A 25,211-nucleotide genomic window follows, 5' to 3' on the forward strand; every position below is an offset into this window, starting at 1 on the left:
CACTTCACCTTACCTCCGACAGAGGAAAGGGCAAATCGACCACTCTTCGTTCACTCTAAATCCTGTTTAGGTCTCCCGTAAGTACAATTTGTTCGTGGATTTGGCAAGCCCCAAGTGAAACCATTAGCGCTGCAGTGACGTTGTGGCACCACAGCTCTAGAATTAGGAAATCTACTTCAAACTAAATTTAAATATTTAAAAGACAGTGGGGAAATCGCATGCATGATTACTAATTTCTCTGGGCTTATAGATTCCAAAAGCTCCTCAAACACGTCGTATTTCGTCACCTATTCACGAACTATCACAGAAGAAGAACGCCTAGAGAGGTTGCAGATCATGTTCGACGGTGCTTTTATATACGAGGAGTATAGCTTCAGCCCAGTATCGAAGGTCTTGAGATCGATTTAAAAACAACAATTGTTTCTATATATTTCATAATTTGCTAAAAATTTAAACAACGTAATATTAGAATGGACCTAATAAATCTCTTCAAAGCTTTTTCACTCGGGAGTGGGATTCGCACCCGCACGCCTGCGTGGGTTGAACTTTTGACAAACAAATTTAGCCAAAGCCATGCCTTTGTTGTTGCGCACTTTTCCTTATTGCCTTCTATGCATTAGTTCATTAAATCATTTACGCAAATTATCTTTACTATACTTACTTTACAGCCTCCCATAAGGCCTTGTAGTCGATGGGTTCGCCATTATCACGTGATTTATTCTCATCTGTCGCAGAGTTACCGGTAGTGGTGCTATTTAAACGTGAACGTGATGCGGCGCGTTGTTCACTGCCACTCTGAAAGAAGGTTATTGAACAAAGATTAGAAAATGTATCTTAAATATTCATAAGCATTTGCTTTTATCAAAAAAATTAAAAGTAATATAAAAATAAGTACTAATACTAGCAACGACAATATGAAAAAATGTTATGCTTTTCAAGTAGTGGTGCGCGCACGGTATGCTCGTGAGCAAATCAAGTTTTTTTTTTTTGCGCGGGTATTTACAATTTTTTTTTAATAGAGACCTACGAAAAGTGGTTTAGTTTCACTAAAAAAAAACTAAAATGATTCGCACAGTTTATAAATGAATAATACTCTGCTTTTACTGGCTCTATTCAAAGGATTAAAACGATCTTTACATAAAGAGGAAATGGATTAAATTATGTTGCCAAACATGACGCCGAAAAGTACTCTAAAAGTAGTTACACAGCAATTTCCTAGATGGATTCTAGTTCTAACGAGTATACCCGGCAGACTGTCATGCCCGAAAATTTGTTTGCTTCTCTCTATACCTTCTCTCTGCATACCATTTAAGTCTTCTCTATCCTCTATTTTAATTATTATTCTTGTCTATCTTGTTCCATTTGTCTCACTCCCACTCGCACGATCACTCTCAGTCTCACCCACACTCCACATCTCATACCCGTTCTTACCCCATTCCAACTTCAGCTCTCACTCCCAATCCAACTCTCACTCACATCCCCGCACTCACTTCCCCCGAACAAATCGATAATATATCGATAACACAGCGATAAATTAGTGATGACAAATCGATGCTAAATTGCTACAACTCCGATGACAAGTCGATAGCATTTCTATAACTTGCGACTGCAAATCCATACATTTTTGATAGCAAATCGGAAGTTTTCGAAAGCAAAGCGATAAGACGCCAATAACAAATTGGCAACACTCCGATAACAATTCTATAACTTCAGTAAATAACCGCTAACTTTAAGATAATAAATAGATATCTTTTCATTAACAACCCGATAACTCGTCGATAACCTTTTTCATCGATAGAAAATTTATAACACTTCTATAGCAGATCGATAACTCGTCTTTACTACGACGATAGCACACGCTTACCAAACCTTTCGTTTGATTTCCTTCACCTTGCTTTCCTTTTCTTTGTTTCGGTGGGACCCTATACAATACCAATACCAAACACTAGACCTCCATATAGCATGTCACAAACATCAAAAACACAATTTGCCCCCGACCATACTGCCATATGCCCACCACTGCTATTTTCTTAATCACACAGCCAAACGTACTTCATAACCTTCACTCTTTTCCGACGATGCACTCATCGATCTTTGTGCTGCACTACGTGAACGTGAACGATTACGAGATTTACGCTCCTGTTCACGCAATGAATTACTACGACCCACAACTAAAGCGGCCATCGCTGCTGCGGTACTACTATTAATAGCTGACGCCACTGATGTGCTCACGCCTGAGGATGATGTGTTCGTATTACCATAATTATTTAAGCTGCCATTTGAATTTGAATTGGATTTTGTTTTAAGTAGCGTCGGCATTGAACGCGTTGGTGTACCACGACTATATGCCGATGATGAATTGCTGGAGTTAGCACCTTTGAATGAATTCGATTTACCAGCGCCACCGCTACCCAGGGAGAGCGAAGCTGTTGTTACACCATTATCATAGCTTGTATATGGGCTTATATAACGATCTGTTTGGTACGGATTTGAAATATAACGGGACTCATAGCCGCCACTACCTCCTGCATTGCCATTGGCTGTGGATTGTGTTGAGGAGTTGTACAAAAATGTTGATTTACTATTTTGATTTTGTTTATTTTGTTGATTATTATTATTAGGTTTATTGTATGAAGCAGAACAATGAATGCAAGTTGATATTGACGATGGAATACAATGAGTGGTTTTACATTTTTGACGACCACTGGGTGATAATGACGTATTACGCGAGCTTTTTTGCATATGCTTAGAGGATGATAAAGCAGTGGACGATGAGGACAACGAAGACGAATGATGTTGATTATGATTATGGTAATTATTTGACTGTTGTTGGTGATAATGATGAGAATGCGTGTTGGATAAAGCGGAACAGGATGACGGTGAATTTTTTTGGGTTGTGGATTTTGAAAATTGCTGTTGATTGTGATGCTTATTTTGAGGCTGATGACTATGATAATTATTATCAATGTTACTGCTAGATTTGCGCGGCGTATAACTTTTTGGCGTTGATGATGATGATGTACTAGTAGTAGCTTGGGATGTACTATAAGCCGTAGCAGCCGCAGATGTGTATGTATATTCATAACGTCCAATTACAACAACACCACCATTTTTACCGTTTGAATAATAAGTACTGCTGCTAGCGCCACCACCTCCACCACTGCCACCACCACCAGTTGAACGACTGCCGGATGTGCTGTAGAGATTATCACGCGATCCATAAATGCTAGCGTAAGGACTTTGATAGTATGATGAATTTGATCCGACCGTTGATGCTGATCCGGCGCCATTTTGATAATAACCAGTGCTAAGTGGGCGTGTCGTTGAGCTGTAGCCATTTGTATGAGTGTTGTTGTAGCTGCTGGTACTACCATTATAATTGTAAGGCCCTCCACCTGCTCCGGAGGAGGTGACGCGTGAACTAGAAAGCGAACGCCGACGTGATGAGGCGTCGGCTAGCGACTGTGAAGCGCGCGAACGTGAACGAAAAGACATTGCTCCGACTTTTTTTTACGTGCAGTATTTTCAAGTGTTGAGGGTTTAGATTTTTCTGTTTCACACGAGTCACGAGTCAGTTAAACGAATAATAATGTTTTTGGTTTGTTGTTAAAAATGTTGATAATTTCATCACATTAATTTGAGTCCACTAAAATTTTATTTGCAACGCTGTTAACGCCTGCATGGATATGGTACCTCTTGTTCTTAGTTCTTAGGGTTAACTTAACTGCCAAAGTGTTAATTCTGTGGCCTCATGCAATAACCGCTTAAGTCGACTTAAGAAGAATTTCAGTTATTAGTGTGTGGTGTTCGCGAATTAAAACTGCATATTTGTGTCCAACCAGTATCCTATCCTTCTAGGTAAACTAATAGAGAAGTTATTGGCAAGTGCATAATCGCCGAACTCGAAACTGTATTAATTTGCATTTGCATAAGTAGCTTATGTGTTCTTAACAAGAATTGTAAACATTTATTTGTGTTGCATAATACGTCTATCTCGAGATAAGCGGATATTGCAAACATATTTTCTTAACAAAGCGACACAGTTTAGTATAAAGTAGAAATAGCTTAAGTCGTAGTAAGAGATTATTGCAAAATGGAAAACTTACAAAATGGAGTGATAACTAGAATTTGGTTTTTATTGTAAATTTGTTATGCCGCGAATAACGGACCTCTATCGAGATAAGCGGTTATTGCACCTATTGTATAACACGTTTGAGTTCTTAAATCTACTTAAGTTCTTGTAGTACAAACAAATAGCACACATCCAGTGTACTTATCACAAATTTTCATAGTAGATGTTTCGTTAAAAGAAATAGAAATGAATAAAAAATCGTTTTCTATCTCTGAATTTGATCTCACAACCTTCCGATCGCAAGCTATTCACTTTACTCGGCCGCCAAAGGCTGTTCTCTCAACTTTAAAATTGTCGGTATTCGAACATTAAATTTTATTTCTTTAATGTAAAAGTTTCGCACTAAGTATGAACGCAGTGTTGAGTGCAGTGTGTATGAGTGCAGTGTTAACTGTTTTTAATTTGGCGAGATACTTAAATTTCCGAAGAGATCTAAACAGTTGTGTATTTTTTAATACGAAAATCGAATAAAAATTGGATTCGCCGAATTCGAATCAGGATCGCGAATCCATCCTGATTATCAAGTTATTGACTTTGAATTTGAAATTGATAACCATGAAAATAGTAAAATTAGTATCATTGAGTCAGAAGTGGATCACTAAGAAATCGATGAAACTATTTGAAGCACTGAAAAAGGTTCCTTCTCGCGCTAAAACTCCAAATTAAGCGGAATAGTGGTAAAACTTACTTAAACTCCAAAGGAGTAGTAGCAGAAACAGTTTTCCACCTTATGAATTACTAATGCCGCAGAAAATGAAATACTAAAATATCACCTTCTATCCACAATAAAGTATTTGATAGCGAGTTTTATTTATTGGAACCCTTATAAATATTGATGGCTAGAAATTGGCTAAATTATATTACCACGCTAAAAAACCCCTTCAACGTGACCATACTATTGTGTATAATGTGAATGAAGAAGAAATATTCAAGTATGTCAAAAAGGTTTTTAAAAGCGTTGTGAAAAAAAAAATCTGTAGTCCAAACTGAAGTTTTATTGATAGACGTGGCTCCCCAGCTGGATGAAACATGCTCTCTAAAGATAGAATAAGCAAAATTAAAGAACACATTAACAGCTTTCCAAGCTACGAGAGGCACTACACAAGGAGTGGCCTACGCTGCAAATACTTTCACGTCGAGTTATCGCTTTCGAAAATGTATGCACTATTTTGTGGCAAATATCCATCCCAAGCCACTGCTTGTTTTTCATATTGGAAGGTTTTTAAATGTACAGAATTTATTATGTTTATTTTTAACTCGGTACGTTAATTTTTAGCAAGAAAAATTAAACTAGATACTTGTCAAACATCTAATAAATTGGAGATAAATTGGAAGCAAAAATAGTTATTACTAATCAAAGCAACAATCAAGATCTAGTTCAATAATTGCATAATGAGCGGTCAGTGCACCAAGAAACAGCGGAGTTGGCTTGTAACTCCAAATGGGTAGATAAAGGAACTAATGGCATAAGAAGTTTTACCTTCAACCTACAAAAATATTTGCTCCTTTCCTGCGCAGCTCCTTAAGCTTTTATAAAAGGCAATTGTGGACTTTTAATTTAACGATTGCACAATATCTCCATATTGCTACATGTGGCACGAAGGAATATCACGGCGCGGTAAAAATCAGATCGCTTCTTGTTCATTCGAACATCTTAAGAACGTTGAGGGAGTGAGCCATGTTATATTCCACAGTGATAATTGCGCTCATTTGTGTTCGCAATGTTCACATCAGCAAATCACATTCCCAATCCTATTTATATTATCGACCACGAGCTTATGGAACCAGGCCACACCCACCCACATGGAGTGCGGCGTAGATGACGCGCTTATTGAAAGAAAGAAGAAAATCACAAATGTTACTATACGCCATCCCCATGATTGGTATTATTTTGTTGGGTGTGGAGGTACAAGAAATGTTTTTAATGTTATAGAATACAATGTTATAGGATACAGTTAATTTCTATACGTTTTCCAATATACTAAAATCAAAATATAATTGGAGACTAAGTAATGAAGATGGCGAAAGATTTCTTTGGAAAAATATTAAATGGTTACGATATACAAAAGCAATTTCGCCAAAATTTACTATAAAACTAGTCTTAATGAAATGGAGCTTTTCAAAGTTTTAAATATTCTAAATAGAGTTTCAAATACAATTTATTTAAAAAAATCCATTTCTTAATGAAAGGGTTATAATGAAACTTAATTCACTATATTAAATATAAACATAGATATGAGTGCAATGACCCCGAATTTTTCCTTTTACTTTTTCTAATTTATGGAGTGAGTTTTTTTGTTAAAATTGTATTTATTGTTAAATAAATCTAACAAATGAAATATTTAACTCGAGACTATATATTTCCGTTTTGAGTTAAGTCGTAAGGTTTGTTTGGTTTACGCCCCGATTCTGAGCGTTACCGGTAAAATAGTACCCAGAACATTATGTAACCGAATATCGTTACCAGTTCTTTTATCCGCGATTCTGGCCCAAGTGGTAACGCTGTCATCACCGAAAAACTCACCAGTGTCTGTGGAGAAATTTGAAAGGTAGTTTTCTTCGCTTTCACGGTTGCCACTTTGGTCCATTTGGACCAAAAATGGTCCCTTCCAACCCCATTTGGTCCGCTGGTCCCTTTTCTTCAATTCTGGTCCTTTTTAGGCAGTAGCCACGACTGGTACTTTTCTTTCTTCTTCACTGAGGTAAAAATTCACAATATTGCCCAAAAATTCGCCACACTTTCGTTAGCCCCCATATAATTTTGAATTTACTTCAATGGAAATCTCACCATAAAAAATTGCTCAGTCAATAAAATGTACCAGAACAATAACATTTCACCTAGGATATAATTTATGCCAGACATTAAAAAGAAAAGTGTTGGCAAACACATTGTCGTTAAGTGTTGATGAAAAAAAAGATTAATCAAAAAAAAAACTCTTGTTTTATAATAATATTAGCTGTGTTTTTTTCACATCTATATACGTTTACGCTTAAACTTTATATGGACTGCTAAGCGACAAACTTTAAATACACCTCTGAAATTGCTACGCATAAAATTAGTACTACTAAATTTCACGCATTATACTCAGATGTAACTGAAATATGTGTCTATTGCACTAATTCTATGTATTCTATGCGAGTCCACTATTTATCACAACTGATTCAGCTATATGTTATACTCAGAAATCAGGCATGCTTAACGAACGAAACGATATCATTTCGTTACGATAATCAACGTTAATAAACGAAACGAAGTCACTTCGTTTACGTAACGAAATGATATCGTTTCGTTCGTTAAGCATGCCTGTCAGAAATACAACAGAGGGTTGTGTCTCCGCTTTTCGGTACACCCAGTGCTGTAGCTAGTTGTTTAACCACTGTCGCTAGATGGATCTCCTAAGCATTATCTAAGCGAGGATAGGCGTTTTTTTTCACGAGCAAACGAAACGCATACGCGTGTAAAAAACACTGCTATTAATAACGGCTAGATATTTCGACCGGTTATACAACACTATGTAAAATATATGAAAATAAAAATTGCTTCTCGCATAGCATAGCTTATGGCTAGCACTCTGCCGTGAGCCTAACACTTTCAAACCTTATACAAAGAAATTCCATGCATTACTTCTCATTTGGCACGTTGATATTTAAATCTTTCTCACCCAGCTCAATGAGTTCAAGGAATTTCAGGACTTTTGTGGTGTTAAGCCACGCAAGGTAATTGAAAACTAAGTATCTTGGCGCAAGAAATATTTTAACTCGAAGACAGAAGGAAGCAAATGCAAAAGAGATTTGATTTCGGAAGAAAGGTTTTGTTGTAAATTATTCCCGTAGGTGCTAGCAGAACCCCTGAGGCCTGGGATCAAAACTCAAACTTACAGAATCTAGGCTCTGATATGAAGTTTAAACGTTAAGGGAAAAAGTAAGGGTCTAAAAAATAGCACTAACAAAATTGCCTAGTTCCATTTATGATTTACTGAGTTTTCCACATACATAGTTCGGCAACACCAGAACGCAAATTTTGAACCGTTTCAATGCTACAACAACATAATGCTAGAACCAAGAGCTTTGTGACCAAAACTAGGTTCACAACGTTTGGTTGGTGAAAGACATAGACTTATCCTATGTCAAAATATAGTACCATTTTTGGTTCTTTGTTCAGCTTGAATTAAAGGAAAGTCTTCACCATGTTTAGTAAAATTTTATATGGAAACATCCTAAAATTTTGTATTTTATACTAATATAATAAAACTAAAATTTGGTCCCTTTTTCGATGAATTTTGGTTCCAAATGAAAACACGGTGTGGCATCCGTGTTCGCTTTACCGAAATTGTCAACGAATAAACGGGACGATGTGTATATGCATATTATGCATGATAAGTTTGTACATAGGTATATTGTAATTTATTCTGTGAAAGTACATAATGTAAACAAATATGTATAGCAAGAGGTAACACTTTTTTACTATTATCTTTACTTATTTGCGCTTAAAATTCTTTATTTTTCAGTTTTGCCTTTTTCTAAACAACAGCTGTTGTGTGGTTATTTCGATGTAACCACCTACTTTTGTGAGTAAAAAATTATCCGGCTACTTTCGCGGTTAAAATACCAAAAGGGTGTAAAAGTTGCCACATGATTTCGTTACCGTGGTGAAGAATGTTGTTACCACACTAGAATCGGGGCGTTACTGTTTGCAATAAAAACCTGTGTCGATATAAGTTAGGCTGGTATTTAAATCAACATCTGCAATAAAGGCTTAAGTCGATGTAAGATGTAAGTGTACATATTTTAAAATTTGCAACAACCTACTAAGTTATTTAGGTGCAAAAATTTCTTGTAATACACATACGTTTTAACCTTACTTTAAGCCATCTGATTCACGAACTTTTGATTGAGTACATGTTTTAAATTTTTTCAATTATGCATTTAAACCTTAAATATCAATTTGCGGCAAACTAAAATATGACTTAAGCGGTTATTGCACAAAAGCACAGAATTATCTTAATGTGTGCAAAAACATACATATATTTTTGTAGTATTATCGCAAGTTTTAACTGTAACAGAATACAATTTCGGACAAAAAATAATTTTTTTTTTAAATATATTTTTTAAACCCAAAGCAGCCCTGCTATATAGCACAGTGGTGCTCACATATATAGTATATTTTAAGTTTTTCTCAAATTTTTCGTTAATTTTTTTCAAGTGGAGTATAATGGTTTCCCTACAAATGATAAAATACCCAAATTTAATTAAAAAAAAAACACAAAAATAAAAAAAAATTCTAACAATGTAGAACGATTTTCGAACTGAGCGAACCTTGCCGGTGTTATGCGATGATTATAACTCTCACTGAAGCCCATTGACAACGGTCTGTTCTCACCGCTCTCGATACTTAATGAAGTATATGTAGGTTTCTGTTCTATTAATTTAACTGTTACACTCAGCTGGTGATATCTCTTCTGCAGCTGAGCAGTTTTAGATCTCGGCGCGTGACAAACCGCTACCGATCAAAGGAAGAAAAGGGCAAGAATAAAAATCGACTTTCTCGCCCGCAAAGTAATGGCTAATGTCGGACCCACGGGACGATGACACATGAACACGATTAGCCTGGTCTCATGGGGCTATTTGTGCACTTTTTTTCTTTGTCCATGCCTTCAATTGGAAAATGTTTCCAATAATAAAAAAATTAAAAATTAAAATTATATTTTTTTAATAATAAAAATTTTTTATTAATAAATTAAGGATAAACACAAGACAACTAAAGCATATTTTCATTAAAAAAAGGTAATATCGTTTTCACACAGTAACTTAATCGAATAACAATTCTATTTAATGAAATAATTAAGTTTCCTTTTTCATACAGGGCCTATTGTTTCATTAAGTGAACGTCTGTCAGCAGCCCCAAAAAATATTTCGTTTTTACAAAAAACAAGTAAGGAAGGTTAAGTTCGGGTGTAACCGAACATTACATACTCAGTTGAGAGCTATGGTGACAACATAAGGGAAAATAACCATGTAGGAAAATGAACCTAGGGTAACCCTGGAATGTGTTTGTATGACATGGGTTTCAAATGAAAGGCATTAAAGAGTATTTTATGAGGGAGTGGGCCATAGTTCTATAGGTGGCCGCCAATTAGGGATATCGCCATAAAGGTGGATCAGGGTTGACTCTAGAATTTGTTTGTACGATATGGGTATCAAATGAAAGGGGTTAATGAGTATTGTAAAAGGGAGTGGGCCTTAGTTCTATAGGTGGACGCCTTTTCGAGATATCGCCATAAAGGTGGACCAGGGGTGACTCTAGAATGCGTTTGTACAATATGGGTATCAAACGAAAGGTGTTAACGAGTCTTTTTAAAAGGGCGTGGGGCTTAGTTCAATAGGTGGACGCCTTTTCGATATATCGCCATAAAGGTGGACCAGGGTGACTCTAGTATGTGTTTGTACGATATGGGTATCAAATTAAAGGTATTAATGAGGGTTTTAAAAGGGAGTGGTGGTAGTTGTATATGTGCAGGCGTTTTCGAGATATAGACCAAAATGTGGACCAGAGTGACCCAGAACATTATCTCTTGGATACCGCTAATTTATTTATATATGTAATACCACGAACAGTATTCCTGCCAAGATTTCAAGGGTTTTTTATTTCGCCCTGCAGAACTTTCTTCTACTTAATATGGTAGGGTCACACCCATTTTACACAGTTTTTTTCTAAAGTTATATTATATATATATATATATATATCCAATCCAATTACCATGTTTCATCCCTTTTGTCGTATTTCGTATAGAATTATGGCATTTTTTCATTTTTCGTAATTTTCGATATCGAAAAAGTGGATTTCGGCCAATTTCTATACCAACTATAAGTGAGTTCGGATAAGTACGTGAACTGAGTTTAGTAAAGATATATCGATTTTTGCTCAAGTTATCGTGTTAACAGCCGAGCGGAAGGACAGACGGTCGACTGTGTATAAAAACTGGGCGTCGCTTCAACCGATTTCGCCCTTTTTCACAGAAATAAGTTATCGTCCTAGAATCTAAGCCCCTACCAAATTTCGCAAGGATTGGTAAATTTTTGTTCGACTTATGGCATTAAAAGTATCCTAGACAAATTTAATGAAAAGGGCGGAGCCACACCCATTTTGAAATTTTCTTTTATTTTTGTATTTTGTTGCACCATATCATTACTGGAGTTGAATGTTGACATAATTTACTTATATACTGTAAAGATATTAAATTTTTTGTTAAAATTTTACTTTAAAAAAACTTTTGTTTATAAGTGGGTGGGTCGTTTTCCGATTTTGCTAATTTTTATTAAGCATACATACATATAGTAATGGCGGCCACCGTGGTGTGATGGTAGCGTGCTCCGCCTACCACACCGTATGCCCTGGGTTCGCACCCCGGGCAAAGCAACATCAAAATTTTAGAAATATGGTTTTTCAATTAGAAGACAATTTTTCAAAACGGGGTCGCCCCTCGGCAGTGTTTGGCAAGCGCTCCGGGTGTATTTCTGCCATGAAAAGCTCTCAGTGAAAACTCATCTGCCTTGCAGATGCCGTTCAGAGTCGGCATAAAACATGTAGGTCCCGTCCGGCCAATTTGTAGGGAAAATCAAGAGGAGCACGACGCAAATGGGAAGAGAAGGTCGGCCTTAGATCTCTTCGGAGGTTATCGCGCCTTACATTTATTCTTTATTTATTTTTATACATATAGTAATAGGAGTAACGTTCCTGCCAAATTTCATCATGATATCTTCAACGACTGCCAAATTACAGCTCGCAAAATTTTTAAATTACCTTCTTTTAAAAGTGGGCGGTGCCACGCTCATTGCCCAAAATTTTACTAATTTTCTATTCTGCGTCATAAGTTCAACTCACCTACCAAGTTTCATCGCTCTATCCGTCTTTGGTAATGAATTATCACACTCTTTTGGTTTTTGAAATTTTCGATATCGAAAAAGTGGGCGTGGTTATAGTCCGATATCGTTCATTTAAATAGTGCTCAGGAACCTACATATCAAATTTCATCAAGATACCTCAAAATTTACTCAAGTTATCGTGTTAACGGACGGACGGACGGACATGGCTCAATCAAATTTTTTTTCGATCCTGATGATTTTGATATATGGAAGTCTATATATATCTCGATTCCTTTATACCTGTACAACCAACCGTTATCCAATCAAAGTTAATATACTCTGTGATCTCTGATCAACTGAGTATAAAAAGGATAATGGAAAGCAGCCGTTTTCTTCTTAACTATAAACACAATCAAAATAAAATGCATGCGGAACTATCCATAGATGCTGCACCTAACTAAATATGTGCCTATTTTCCGAAAAGCCATATTATCTTTAGGAGCAAATACAGAGAAAATTAAATTTTGAATTTTTCGTGTTTTTCTGATCTTCGTAAATTATTGAAAATAATTTAATTTTGATTGTCATTTGTTACATTGACAATAAAATTCGAAGCACCAAGCAAAGCCGACTGGATTTTTCACTCGATTAGGCATTCAATAAATCATTAATGAGATAATTAAGAATATGTATTTTGTATGGAAGATTGAGTTCAATTAAGGCTTTAATGTAGAAAACTTGACTAATTATTTAATTAAGCCTCTGTGCGAAATTGGCATAACAAATTTTTTCCAATCACAAAAAACCACAAAAAATTATATGTCTGTCTGCATTCCTGTACCGTAGTTTGGCTCGGAATCATGGACGGTGCGAAAGAATATAGAATGATTCTTGGAGTGTACGAGGGAAAATTTCTCCGCAAAATTTATGATCATGTACGCCCTCGGGGTAGCTAGGTCATGTTATGCGAATGGATGAAAAGAGGGAAATCAAGACACGACTAATATTAATAAAAATTTAATTAATTTCTAGAGCAGGTCATTTAAAATATAAAATCTGAGATAGCGCGTTATAACTTTCTTGTGTTCTAAACTTAGATATATTCACTTTTATAGTTCGAAGCTAGTTAGAATATCTGGCGTGAGTTTTATTTTATTTCGCTTTTCACAAAATGCGCAAACAAAACTAAAATAAATTAGGCGTTTAAGTAGCCGCCAGTTGGAAATTAATTATGAGAGACTTTGTAACATCGTTGCGCTAAAATTCAACTGGGCGTAATACAAATTTGCAAACACGGAAAGACGAAATTTATTAAATATAATGTGCCAAAAACGTAATTGGAATGAAACAAAATCAGCTGCACGAGCAAAATACTTATTATTTTTTCTCTGTTGTATTACTTATGATGAATTTAAGGCCGATATTTCCAAACAATAAGTGTTGGGAAACCAGACGATTTACAGAACAGTTTTCTATTTTTCATTGCAACTTGCTTTTAGTTTTGCGAGCCAAATTTAATTGCAAACCTGCTTAGCGCAAAAAAATTCCAAAAAGCCATGCAATCATGAATCATATATAGAGGAGGCATGCTGCCAACAAAACACAAATGACGTCATACAGACATCCATTACAAAATGTCAAGAGCTAATATACATCGCAATATTAAAGATACATAAATCGTGAAAATTAATTTAGTTTGTATTGATGCTTCCGATATGCATGTGTACATAAGTTAATACAACAAAAACAAAACAAAAAAATAACGCAAAAAATAAATAAACAATAAAAACAAAACACACATGTTTGAAGCCGAAACAGTTTTCTTTGAAATACTAAAAGCAGATAAGGAATGAAAGACTTCCATTAACCAAATCGACGGCATCTGCATCACCCACGCAGTATTAAGTAAATGTTCAGAAAATAAAAATATACAGAAAAGAACAGCAAGCAGATAATGGGAAATTATTTTCATACATGCAAAAACAATAAAAAATTAATAAAAAAAAACTTCTGAAACACCTCACCGTAGAATTCGTGTGAGGATCGCCTTAACCTTGTTTTCAAACACGCCTTATCTCAGCTGAAAATGTATGGAGTTGATGCTGTGAAAGAGGGTTTTTAAAATAATTCTAAGATAAGGTGATTTTAGGAGCGGTCTGAGGCGTATGATGATCTTAAAACAAATTCTGCTATGGAATTGTAACATACGATGAAGGATCGAAAACTATATTCACTCAAGCGATACAAATTAGTATATTGAACTATTTAAAAAAATAATATTTTTTATGTATCTAGTAAATACGCGATGTCCCTGGTTCACATATTTCATTAACCCGATACAACTTTTCGGAGCTATTGTGATTTAAAAAAACGGCATTTAATCACTGATCGTATGTTACGATTCGGCACCTGATTTAAGGCAATTTCGAAATGGCAGCCGAGAAAAGCAATCTCCATGAAACCGAATCCTGTTTAACTAAATAAAAATGGATTAAAAACGGAATTGTATACAAAAGTTCAGTGATATATGAAAACTTTAAATAATATGAAATACTGTAATTTAGGATGAATAAAAAAATTAAGCGAAAAACATGTTTGAAACAAATCTTATGTTGAAAACCATGGAAACAACTAAAAACCTAAGGCTTTGCAACGAGTACGGGACTATTGTGAATTGCTCAAGAAATAAATATGTTAGTCAAAAATAGAAAAACTGAAAAGGAAATAACAAGATAAGAACCTTTTTATTTGAAAATTATAAAATAAGTCAAAACAAAAAAATTAAAAAAAAAATTTAAAAAATGTAAGACTAAAAAACGAGGTTTTAATATTTAAAATCAATTAAAACCCAAATTTACTTCAATTTTAAAATAATTTATGCAAATTTAAAAAATGTTTAACCGAAAAATATTTTTTTAAATTTAAAAATCAATTAAAAAAGAAAATAACGAAATTAAAAACCAAAATAAGAATTTTATATTTCAAAATATTACATTATGTCAAAACCAGAAAAATTTTAAAATAAACCCAATTTCTTTATTTTCTATATAAATTATAAATAATTAATATTTTTTTATTTGAAAATCAATTAAAGGCCAAAAAAATATTTTAAATTGGAAAACAAATTAGAAACTCAATTTTTGCAATTTAAAACTAATCTATGGAAAGTAAAAACCAAAAAATAAATTAACAAGAAAAACAACCAAAAAATAAACAAATAAAAAAATAAAATAAAAAACAAAACTAAAAACAAAAAAAAAGAATTTTTATTTGAAAACTTTTTAAAAAATCAAAACCAAAACTTCAAAAATCACGACAAAATAACCATAAAAAATATTAAAATAAAGTCGAAAACTAAAAAAAAAAAATAATATGTGAGTGAATATATGTAAATAATTGTTTGTGGAGTAATATTTCATGTACAATTTAAATTTATAATTGTGCAATATTTTGTTTGTAACTACGTATTTTAAATCGTGTAATTTTATTTCTAACGTTGTTTTTGTTTTTGTATTCTGATAAACAAATATAGACCGCCCCTGAAGAAGATAAGGATAATTATCGAAATGTTGGGCTAAATGGTGGAATAAATCGTATTTTATTTGCACTTGACCCTAACAGATCAGTAAAGCTGGAAAACTACATGTATAATAATTTTTTAATTTGAAAATAGAATGAAATCATATTTTCCTTTTAAGTTTTAGGATAAGTTAAATCCAGAAAAATAGAAAAAAAAGTACAAAATTCAAAAAAATACAAAATTGAAAAAAAGTACAAAAATTAAAAATCAAAAAGAGAATATTTTTAATTTAAAAACACTAAAAAAATTTAAAACCAAAACAGTTCTGTTTTTATTTAAAACCTTATCATAATAATTTTTTATTGTATCACTATGTTCCAAGAATGAAAAATAAGTATAATTTTAGTGATTCCATATTACAAGAATAGAATATTTAAAACAAAAAAGAAAAAATATTTTATGTATAATTTTTCGATTCAACCTGACATACAATGTTACAATGTTAGGACAACTGCACAAAAGCGTTTCGACTTATTCTTGGCATTTCATTAGTCGAACGTGAATTTTCGAAATACACAAATTAAATGTCAGCTGCTAATTCTTCCCGGTGTTTTTAAAATAATTTATTACGTCTCACCTACGAATCGTGTCAGCGGCAAAAAAGAAAAGTGAGGCAAAATAATAATAACAAAACGAAAATACCGACGCCAAAAAAATTTTATGATGCACTATAAAAACAGGTGAATTCAGAAACAAAGATTTTTTTGTTTTATTGGCTTTTTTTTAAGATCGCAGCACAAATAGTTTGCCACTCAAATGCCGACTACATACTAACTAAAAATTAGGTGCAACTGATTGACATTATTTTGCGGTTAAAAGTATGTATATAGAAATGTATGATTGTATTTAACTATACATACTACGCGTAAATCAAATGCTGTGTGCTCGCCTACCACACCAAAGGTCCTAAGTTCAAGGCCTGGGAAAAGCAGGAAACAAGTTTTCCTTAGCGTGGTCACTCCTCGGCAGTGGTTTGGCAACACGTATATCTGCCATGAAAAGCTTCTCAACGATAATGCATCTGCTTGCAGATGCCGTTCGGAGTCGGCTTTATTCTTTTAGGTTCAGTTCCGCCAACTTGTAGATAAAGTTAAAACAAGTAAGGAAGGTTAAGTTCGGGTGTAACCGAACATTACATACTCAGTTGAGAGCTATGGTGACAATATAAGGGAAAATAACCATGTAGGAAAATGAACCGAGGGTAATCCTGGAATGTGTTTGTATGACATGTGTATCAAATGAAAGGTATTAAAGAGTATTTTATGAGGGAGTGGGCCATAGTTCTATAGGTGGACGCCATTTAGGGATATCGCCATAAAGGTGGATCAGGGTTGACTCTAGAATTTGTTTGTACGATATGGGTATCAAATGAAAGGTGTTAATGAGTATTTTAAAAGGGAGTGATCCTTAGTTCCATAGGTGGACGCCGTTTCGAGATATCGCCATAAAGGTGGACCAGGGGTGACCTCAGAATTTGTTTGTACGATATGGGTATCAAATGAAAGGGGTTAATGAACATTTTAAAAGGGAGTGGGCCTTAGTTCTGTAGGTGGACGCCTTTTCGAGATATCGCCATAAAGGTGGACCAGGGGTGACTCTAGAATGCGTTTGTACAATATGGGTATCAAACGAAAGGTGTTAATGAGTATTTTAAAAGGGCGTGGGCCTTAGTTCTATAGGTGGAAGCCCTTTCGAGTATCGCCATAAAGGTAGACCAGGGGTGACTCTAGAATGCGTTTGTACAATATGGGTATCAAACGAAAGGTGTTAATGAGTATTTCAAAAGGGCGTGAGACTTAGTTCTATTGGAGGACGCCTTTTCGAGATATCGCCATAAAGGTGGACCAGGGGTGACTCTAGAATTTGTTTGTACGATATGGGTATCAAATGAAAAGTGTTAATGAGTACTTTAAAAGGGAGTGATCCTTAGTTCCATAGGTGGAAGCCGTTTCGAGATATCGCCATAAAGGTGGTACAGGGGACCCTAGAATTTGTTTGTACGATATGGGTATCAAATGAAAGGAGTTAATGAGCATTTTAAAAGGGAGTAGGCCTTAGTTCTATAGGTGGACGCCCTTTCGAGATATCGCCATAAAGGTGGACCAGGGGTGACTCTAGAATGCGTTTGTACAATATGGGTATCAAACGAAAGGTGTTAATGAGTATTTTAAAAGGGCGTGGGCCTTAGTCCTATAGGTGGAAGCCCTTTCGAGTATCGCCATAAAGGTAGACCAGGGGTGACTCTAGAATGCGTTTGTACAATATGGGCATCAAACGAAAGGTGTTAATGAGTATTTCAAAAGGGCGTGAGGCTTAGTTCTATTGGTGGACGCCTTTTCGAGATATCGCCATAAAGGTGGACCAGGGGTGACTCTAGAATTTGTTTGTACGATATGGGTATCAAATGAAAAGTGTTAATGAGCATTTTAAAAGGGAGTGGGCCTTAATTCTATAGGTGGACGCCTTTTCGAGATATCGCCATAAAGGTGGACCAGGGGTGACCCTAGAATTTGTTTGTACGATATGGGTATCAAATGAAAGGAGTTAATGAGCATTTTAAAAGGGAGTGGGCCTTAGTTCTGTAGGTGGACGCCTTTTCGAGATATCGCCATAAAGGTGGACCAGGGGTGACTCTAGAATGCGTTTGTACAATATGGGTATCAAACAAAAGGTGTTAATGAGTGTTTTAAAAGGGCGTGGGCCTTAGTCCTATAGGTGGAAGCCCTTTCGAGTATCGCCATATAGGTAGACCAGGGGTGACTCTAGAATGCGTTTGTACAATATGGATATCAAACGAAAGGTGTTAATGAGTATTTCAAAAGGGAGTGGGCCTTAGTTCTATAGGTGGTCGCCTTTTCGAGATATCGCCATAAAGGTGGACCAGGGGTGACTCTAGGATGTGTTTGTACGATATGGGTATCAAATTAAAGGTATTAATGAGGCTTTTAAAAGGGTGTGGTGGTAGTTGTATATGTGAAGGCGTTTTCCAGATATCGACCAAAATGTGGACCAGGGTGACCCAGAACATCACTGTTGGATACCGCTAATTTATTTATATATATAATACCAGGAACATTATTCCTGCCAAAATTTCAAGGGTTTTTTATTTCGCCCTGCAGAAATTTTTCATTTCATTCTACTTAATATGGTAGGTGTCGTCGCACCCATTTTACAAAGTTTTTTTCTAAAGTTATATTTTGCGTCAATAAACCAATCCAAATACCATGTTTCATCCCTTTTTTTCGTATTTGGTATAGAATTATGGCATTTTTATTGGTTTTTGGTAATTTTCGATATCGAAAAAGTGGGCGTGGTCATAGTCGGATTTCGTCCATTTTTTATACCAATACAAAGTGAGTTCATATAAGTACGTGAACTGAGTTTAGTAAAGATATATCGATTTTTGCTCAAGTTATCGTGTTAACGGCCGAGCGGAAGGACAGACGGTCGACTGCGTATAAAAACTGGGCGTGGCTTCAACCGGTTTCGCCCTTTTTCACAGAAATAAGTTACTGTCCCAGAATCTAAGCCCGACCAAATTTCACAAGGATTGGTAAATTTTTGTTCGACTTATGGCATTAAAAGTATCCTAGACAAATTAAATGAAAAAGGGCGGAGCCACGCCCATTTTGAAACTTTCTTTTATTTTTGCATTTTGTTGCACCATATCATTACTGGAGATGAATGTTGACATAATTTACTTATATACTGTAAAGATATTAAATTTTTTGTTAAAATTTGACTTAAAAAAAATTTTTTTTTAAAGTGGGCGTGGTCGTTCTCCGATTTTGCTAGTTTTTATTAAGCATACATATAGTAATAGAAGTAACGTTGCTGCCAAATTTCATCATATCTTCAACGATTGCCAAATTACAGCTTGCAAAATTTTTAAATTACCTTCTTTTAAAAGTGAGCGGTGCCACGCCCATTGTCCAAAATTTTACTAATTTTCTATTCTGCGCCATCAGTTCAACTCACCTACCAAGTTTCATCGCTTTATCCGTCTTTGGTAATGAATTATCGCACTTTTTCTGTTTTTCGAAATTTTCGATATCGAAAAAGTGGGCGTGGTTATAGTCCGATATTGCTCATTTTAAATAGCGATCTGAGATGAGTGCTCAGGAACCTACATACCAAATTTCATCAAGATACCTCAAAATTTACTCAAGTTATCGTGTTAACAGACAGACGGACGGACGGACATGGCTCAATCAAATTTTTTTTCGATCCTGATGATTTTGATATATGGAAGTCTATATCTCGATTTCTTCATACCTGTACAACCAACCGTTATCCAATCAAAGTTAATATACTCTGTGAGCTCTGCTCAACTGAGTATAAAAACAAGGCGACGCAAATTTGAAGCAAAGCTCGGCCTAAATCTTCCCGAAGGTATATCGCGCCTTGTATTTGTTTTTATTTAATAAAAAGTTTAAATAAAAGAAGCAAAAAATTGGGTGAATAAGAAATAAAAAAATTTCAAAATATACAAGCATAAAAAATAAATTTAATAATAAACGAAAAAGAGTAAAAAAAAACCAAAGAAAAAATCGAAAACATATGAAAATCCCAAACTAAATTTAAAACAAAAAAAGGAAATGCAAAAGAGGAATAAAATATAAATAAACTTAAATAAAGAAATGCAAAAAAGCCAAACAGCTTTGAAAAAATAGTGCAACGATTTTTGGGAAATTCCGCTTATTTGAAACCTTCTGCTAACGTTCGAATCGCTAAAGTGTTGAATAAATCACTCTAATATTCAGTATTGCAAACTGGACTTTACTTAGATTACTTTGGGAGTAGTACTTCACAATTATACTTCACAACCAACAGCGTGTTTAAATCACAACTGACTCGTTATTACACAGTTTGCGCTGCTTTTATACTCTCGGTCTCCTCGTTCACCCATTTCTCCTAAGGTCTAGTACATTTATTTGTATTTGTAATTTGTAGCCATATGCGTGTGTATGTGTGAGTAACTACTTTGGCTGATGACTACATATTTGTATGTGTGAGATATCTCTTCGTCGCCTTCTACATAAGAGTTGCTAGCTTTAATGTGTACACGTACATAAGAGTGGCCGCTTCATGTTTTTGTTGTTGCGTGATTCTTTAGTAACAGCTTAGTGATGCTAATATTCGTCACAATAGCAATAATGATTAAAAAACAATATTAAGAAGAGAGTAAAATGAAAAACAATGAAGAATTTTTTTATTTGAAGACCAAATAAAAGCTAAAAATATTTATTTAATTAAATGAAGCATTGAAAATTAAATACATTAATGTATAAGAGTATACAAAAAATCTCGATTTGTTTTATGAAAGTCAGCATCATCATCATTAATTGGTGCACAACCGCCTAAGCGGTCTTCGCCGTTTCGTCACAAGGGTATCCCTGTTTCGCGATAACTGATGCCAATTGGGAGCATGACGCGTGGTCAAGTCTTTCTTTACCTGCTTCTCCCAACTCACTGGAGGCCGGCCCTTCCTCTGTCCCCAAACTGCGGTGTCGACTGCAATACATTCTTGGCCGGAGCATAGCATTTTCCTAGCCTGCACTCTCTTCTATCAGCATAAAGCTCATACAGCTCATCATTATACCTCCTTGGATACTCGCCGTCAGCATCACGAACAGGACCATAAATCTTCCGGAGAACTTCTTTCGAGTTCAAGAGCCATCTCATCTTCTCAAGTATACCGTACATGATTCCGAGACATATATTAGGAAAGTTATGATGAGCGACTTGTAGAGCGTGATGGAGGAGAGGACTTAACGTTTCAATTGTCCAAAGTAACACTTGGAAATCATCATGATCAGAAAAAAAACTGCTAAAATCTTATTTTATGAAGATGTTTTATTTTACCTAAAGAACTTTAAATGGTCTTTCAAATTCGGTCCTGATTTAATCCCCAATGTTCTCTTTAGAAACAATCTTTACATCGACGTTATATATATGTACATACTGACTTTCGTAAAGCACTTGACAAAGTATGTCACTCAATGCTTGTCTTTAAACTCGACTTGCTTTTTTCAACCTGGTCTAACGAATTGGATCTCCTTTCATCTTATTGAATATTGAAAAATGTAAATTCATGTGTTTTTCATGCGGAAACTTACAGGCGGCTTTTTACACAGTTAACAACTAAATTCTAGACAGCGTTAACGTTTTTGTGGAACTGAGAGTTACAATGACCTGCAAACTTATTTCCAACCCTTATCTTGATGCTGCTGTCAATAAAGCTAGAGGTGTTTTAGCATTTGTCAAAAGGTGGTCAAAATAATTTAGCGACCCTTATGTTACTAGAATTCTTTTTACAACATTGGTTAGACCGACATTAGAATACGGAACCATAGCTTTAAATCCGCGTTATCAAGGTCATTGGCTAGAATCAATGCATCAAAAATCACACAGATATTATGATTTTGGATAACAATACTTAGGAATTAAAAGACTTTGTTAAACAAAAAAAGTTGGAAAAACTGTGATTTGAAATTAGTCCACAGGTTCAATTCCCGGTTCAGGGAGACATTTCTGAAAAACTTTGCAAAAATTATAAATGGTCTGGTCAGAGACGGTTGCTGATTTTGAAATAATATTAACACTATGACAGTAAATATAAACTAATATGTTTTTCAAAAATGAAATTTTACAAAAATAATTTAAAGAAATTAAAAAAAATGATAAAAATAACAAATAAAAATATATTGACAAAGATTTAAAGAGTAAAAACTAACAAAAGAAGTCAAAAATATCCAGTGAAACTAAAAAATACAAGAAAATGTGAGAATAAAAAATAAAATAAAAAGGAAAAAATAAAAAATTAAATAAGTAACATAAAATAAAAAAATTGTAAAAACCATTTTTAAAATAAAAATAAAAAATATAAGTACAAATAAAAAAGAAAACTTAAAAAACTAAATTATGTTTACGATCCAATTTTCATAAAATAATTTTAAAAAATTATAAAAACAGTTTTTGGTTTGTATTAGGCATAGAAAAAAATAATTTTTTATTGAAAATACAAATAAAATTAAAATAAACAAAAATTAGAAAATTATTAAATTTAAAAAAGAAATGATATAAATTAAAAAAATATTAAGTAAAAAGTGTAAGAGCAAAAAATTATAAAAATTACGAAAGCAAATAAATTATAAAAATAAATGATAAAAATAACTTTTTCATTGCACACATATCTTCAATTATTTACTTTTTGTACAGAAAATAGTTTTCTTAATTATGAATATGAAAAAATAAGAATAACTTAAATAAAAAACACAAAAACTAAAAAAAGTAAAAAAAAAAAGTTTAAAAATGTGATTAAAATAATTTAAAAAAATAAAACTAGTGAAATTAAAATTTTAAAAATACATTTTTGAAACTTTTTGTTTTTGATATGAGTCTTATTTTTTGCATTACTATAGATACAATATTTTACTTAAATTAACAAGTTTTCATAAAAAAAATTTAATTTCTTTATAGTAATAATGGGAAATAAAGTTTTTAATCGAAATTACGAAAAAAAATTTAAATAAGCAAAAATTAAAAAAATAAAACGATTTTAGAAGGTTTTTAAGATCAAACAAGTAAAAAAAAAATAGTAGAAATTAAAAAAAATTACTTGTAAAAAAATAAAGAAAAAAAATTTCAAATATTAGGCGGAGTAAACACAATAACACTTAAAAACAATTTTAGAAAACAAACCAAATTAAAAAAAATATTTAGACAATAAAAAGCTAAAAAAATTAGCAACAATAGTTAAAAAAAAGTAATTATTAATAATTATATTAATTGAAAATAAAAAAAATAAAAAAATTTTAATTAATAAATTGAAAAAACTAAAAATATATTATTAAATTTTTTTATTATGGGCCAGTCTTTATTACCTTGCATTTAGTTTAGAGAAAATGATTTGCTTAAATGAAAAACGGCTCAAAAGATCAAAATTTAAAAAAATTGTTTGAAAAAAAAAATAATAATTGAAATGTAAACCAGTCTTCAATTAAGAATAATTTTAGCATTCGAAAGTGAGAATGAATGTCAATTGTTTTGCTATATTTGGTAAAGCAATAAAAATGAACTCAAATGGTCATCTAAAATAGTACGAGTTGTTGGATGCGTTGCTAGTAAATGACGAAGCCACAGACGCCGCCTGGGGACCACTGCCAAATTTGGTATTTTGCATGTAAAAAGTTTGTATCAAAAACATAAAAAGCATAAAAAACATTCAAAATAACACCAAGAGTACAACAAAACTAAATTAATAAAACACAAAACCTGCTGCCATTCCATACAATCAATTCGGCATGTATAAGAATCTGACGTGTTTTGGCTGAGATTGTGAGCTATTTTACATATACATATATTTCTTGATATGCTTTTTTGCATCCCTTACAGTAAATGAGGGATTCTAAGATTTGGAAATAATTTTTGTATTTTATATGAACCGTGGAACTTCCAGCATATTAACTCAATATTCTTAATATGCTTTTGGCGGGCTGTAGAATTTTTCAACTGTCATGATCGTGATACACGCTGACGTCAGACTATGTAGTGGAGCCCAGAAAAGGCATGTATTCTAAAACAATAAAAACAATAAAAACAAAAACACAACAACAAAAATTTTGCGGTTTTCCTCATCGAAAATCAATCCGGTCAATGTCAATGTTGACCAAATCAAGCTGATGTTATTTTTTTTTTCGATATAACACATATAAAATTAAATGCTTTAATCATTTTTTTTTTCATAGAAATTAGAGTTGTAAAGAAAAAAAATCTTTTTTGCGGTCGACGCATTGCAAGTCCATATTACAAAAAGCACACAAAAAATGTATTGCACTGAAATCGACATCTCTAAAATTTGCAATTGGAGAGCATTTAACAAACCAGTACGCTTTTCTTTTATATTTGTTATTTGATTTTCGAATTTCAATATTTTTTGTATTTATTTATTTATTTTTTTGAATTTTCCTTTTTAAACGAATAAAATTTGCTGTTTTATACTAGCTGTTATTTTTAATTTCGGCAAACGAACGTCTAAACGTCTATAATGAAACTAAATTTTTAAAATCATAACATAGCATTTTATTTTAAACGAAATGTTAATACGATAATTTTCACAACACGAGTATCTTTTCAAAGCTGCTGAGCAGAGGAAAAGAACATCAAAATACTTGCTCAGAGCGTAAGCACCCACAAGGTAGAGGCGGGAACATCAAGAAAGTGCGTTTGGTATGAAAGAAATAGAGAGAGTATTGCTCTTATGGCGTTCAACTAGTAGTCACTCTTAATGATCATAACAGCCTCCCATACAACAACTGCATGTACTAGGATTGCCACATAAGTCTTCACAACACAATGACTAAACGGCCTGTATGAATTTATCATTGACATTGTAATGTATGTCATGTTTAAGGCATAACATAGTCACACTGGAAATATTTGTTGTTTAAAGGACTGCTGCTTTCTCGGAATAACATTAAAAAAATGTACACCCAAGTGTTTTGCTACTGAGGATTACAGGCATTTAATGTTGTTTGATTTTTTTACCGCTCTCCTTGAGTGTGCACCTTAACGATGCTAATGTTGTTTAATGTTTCGATCTAAACTAGACAAAGTGATATTGTTGTGAACTAT

The 25,211-nt window shown here is 33.7% G+C and overlaps 1 protein-coding gene across 18 annotated transcripts in view; it reads right to left on the reverse strand.

Annotated features, from left to right (window-relative positions):
* Mbs (Myosin binding subunit) overlaps nt 1–25,211 on the reverse strand; it is a 277,656-nt gene that overhangs the window by 25,014 nt on the left and 227,431 nt on the right. For all 18 annotated transcript variants that reach the window (XM_067757376.1, XM_067757380.1, XM_067757383.1 and 15 more), the window contains one exon: nt 662–795. In XM_067757376.1, the coding sequence (XP_067613477.1) occupies nt 662–795 (134 nt within the window). The remainder of the gene's footprint in view (nt 1–661; nt 796–25,211) is intronic.

This window comes from Eurosta solidaginis, chromosome 5 (assembly GCF_040869045.1).
Source record: "Eurosta solidaginis isolate ZX-2024a chromosome 5, ASM4086904v1, whole genome shotgun sequence".
NCBI lineage: Eukaryota > Metazoa > Arthropoda > Insecta > Diptera > Tephritidae > Eurosta > Eurosta solidaginis.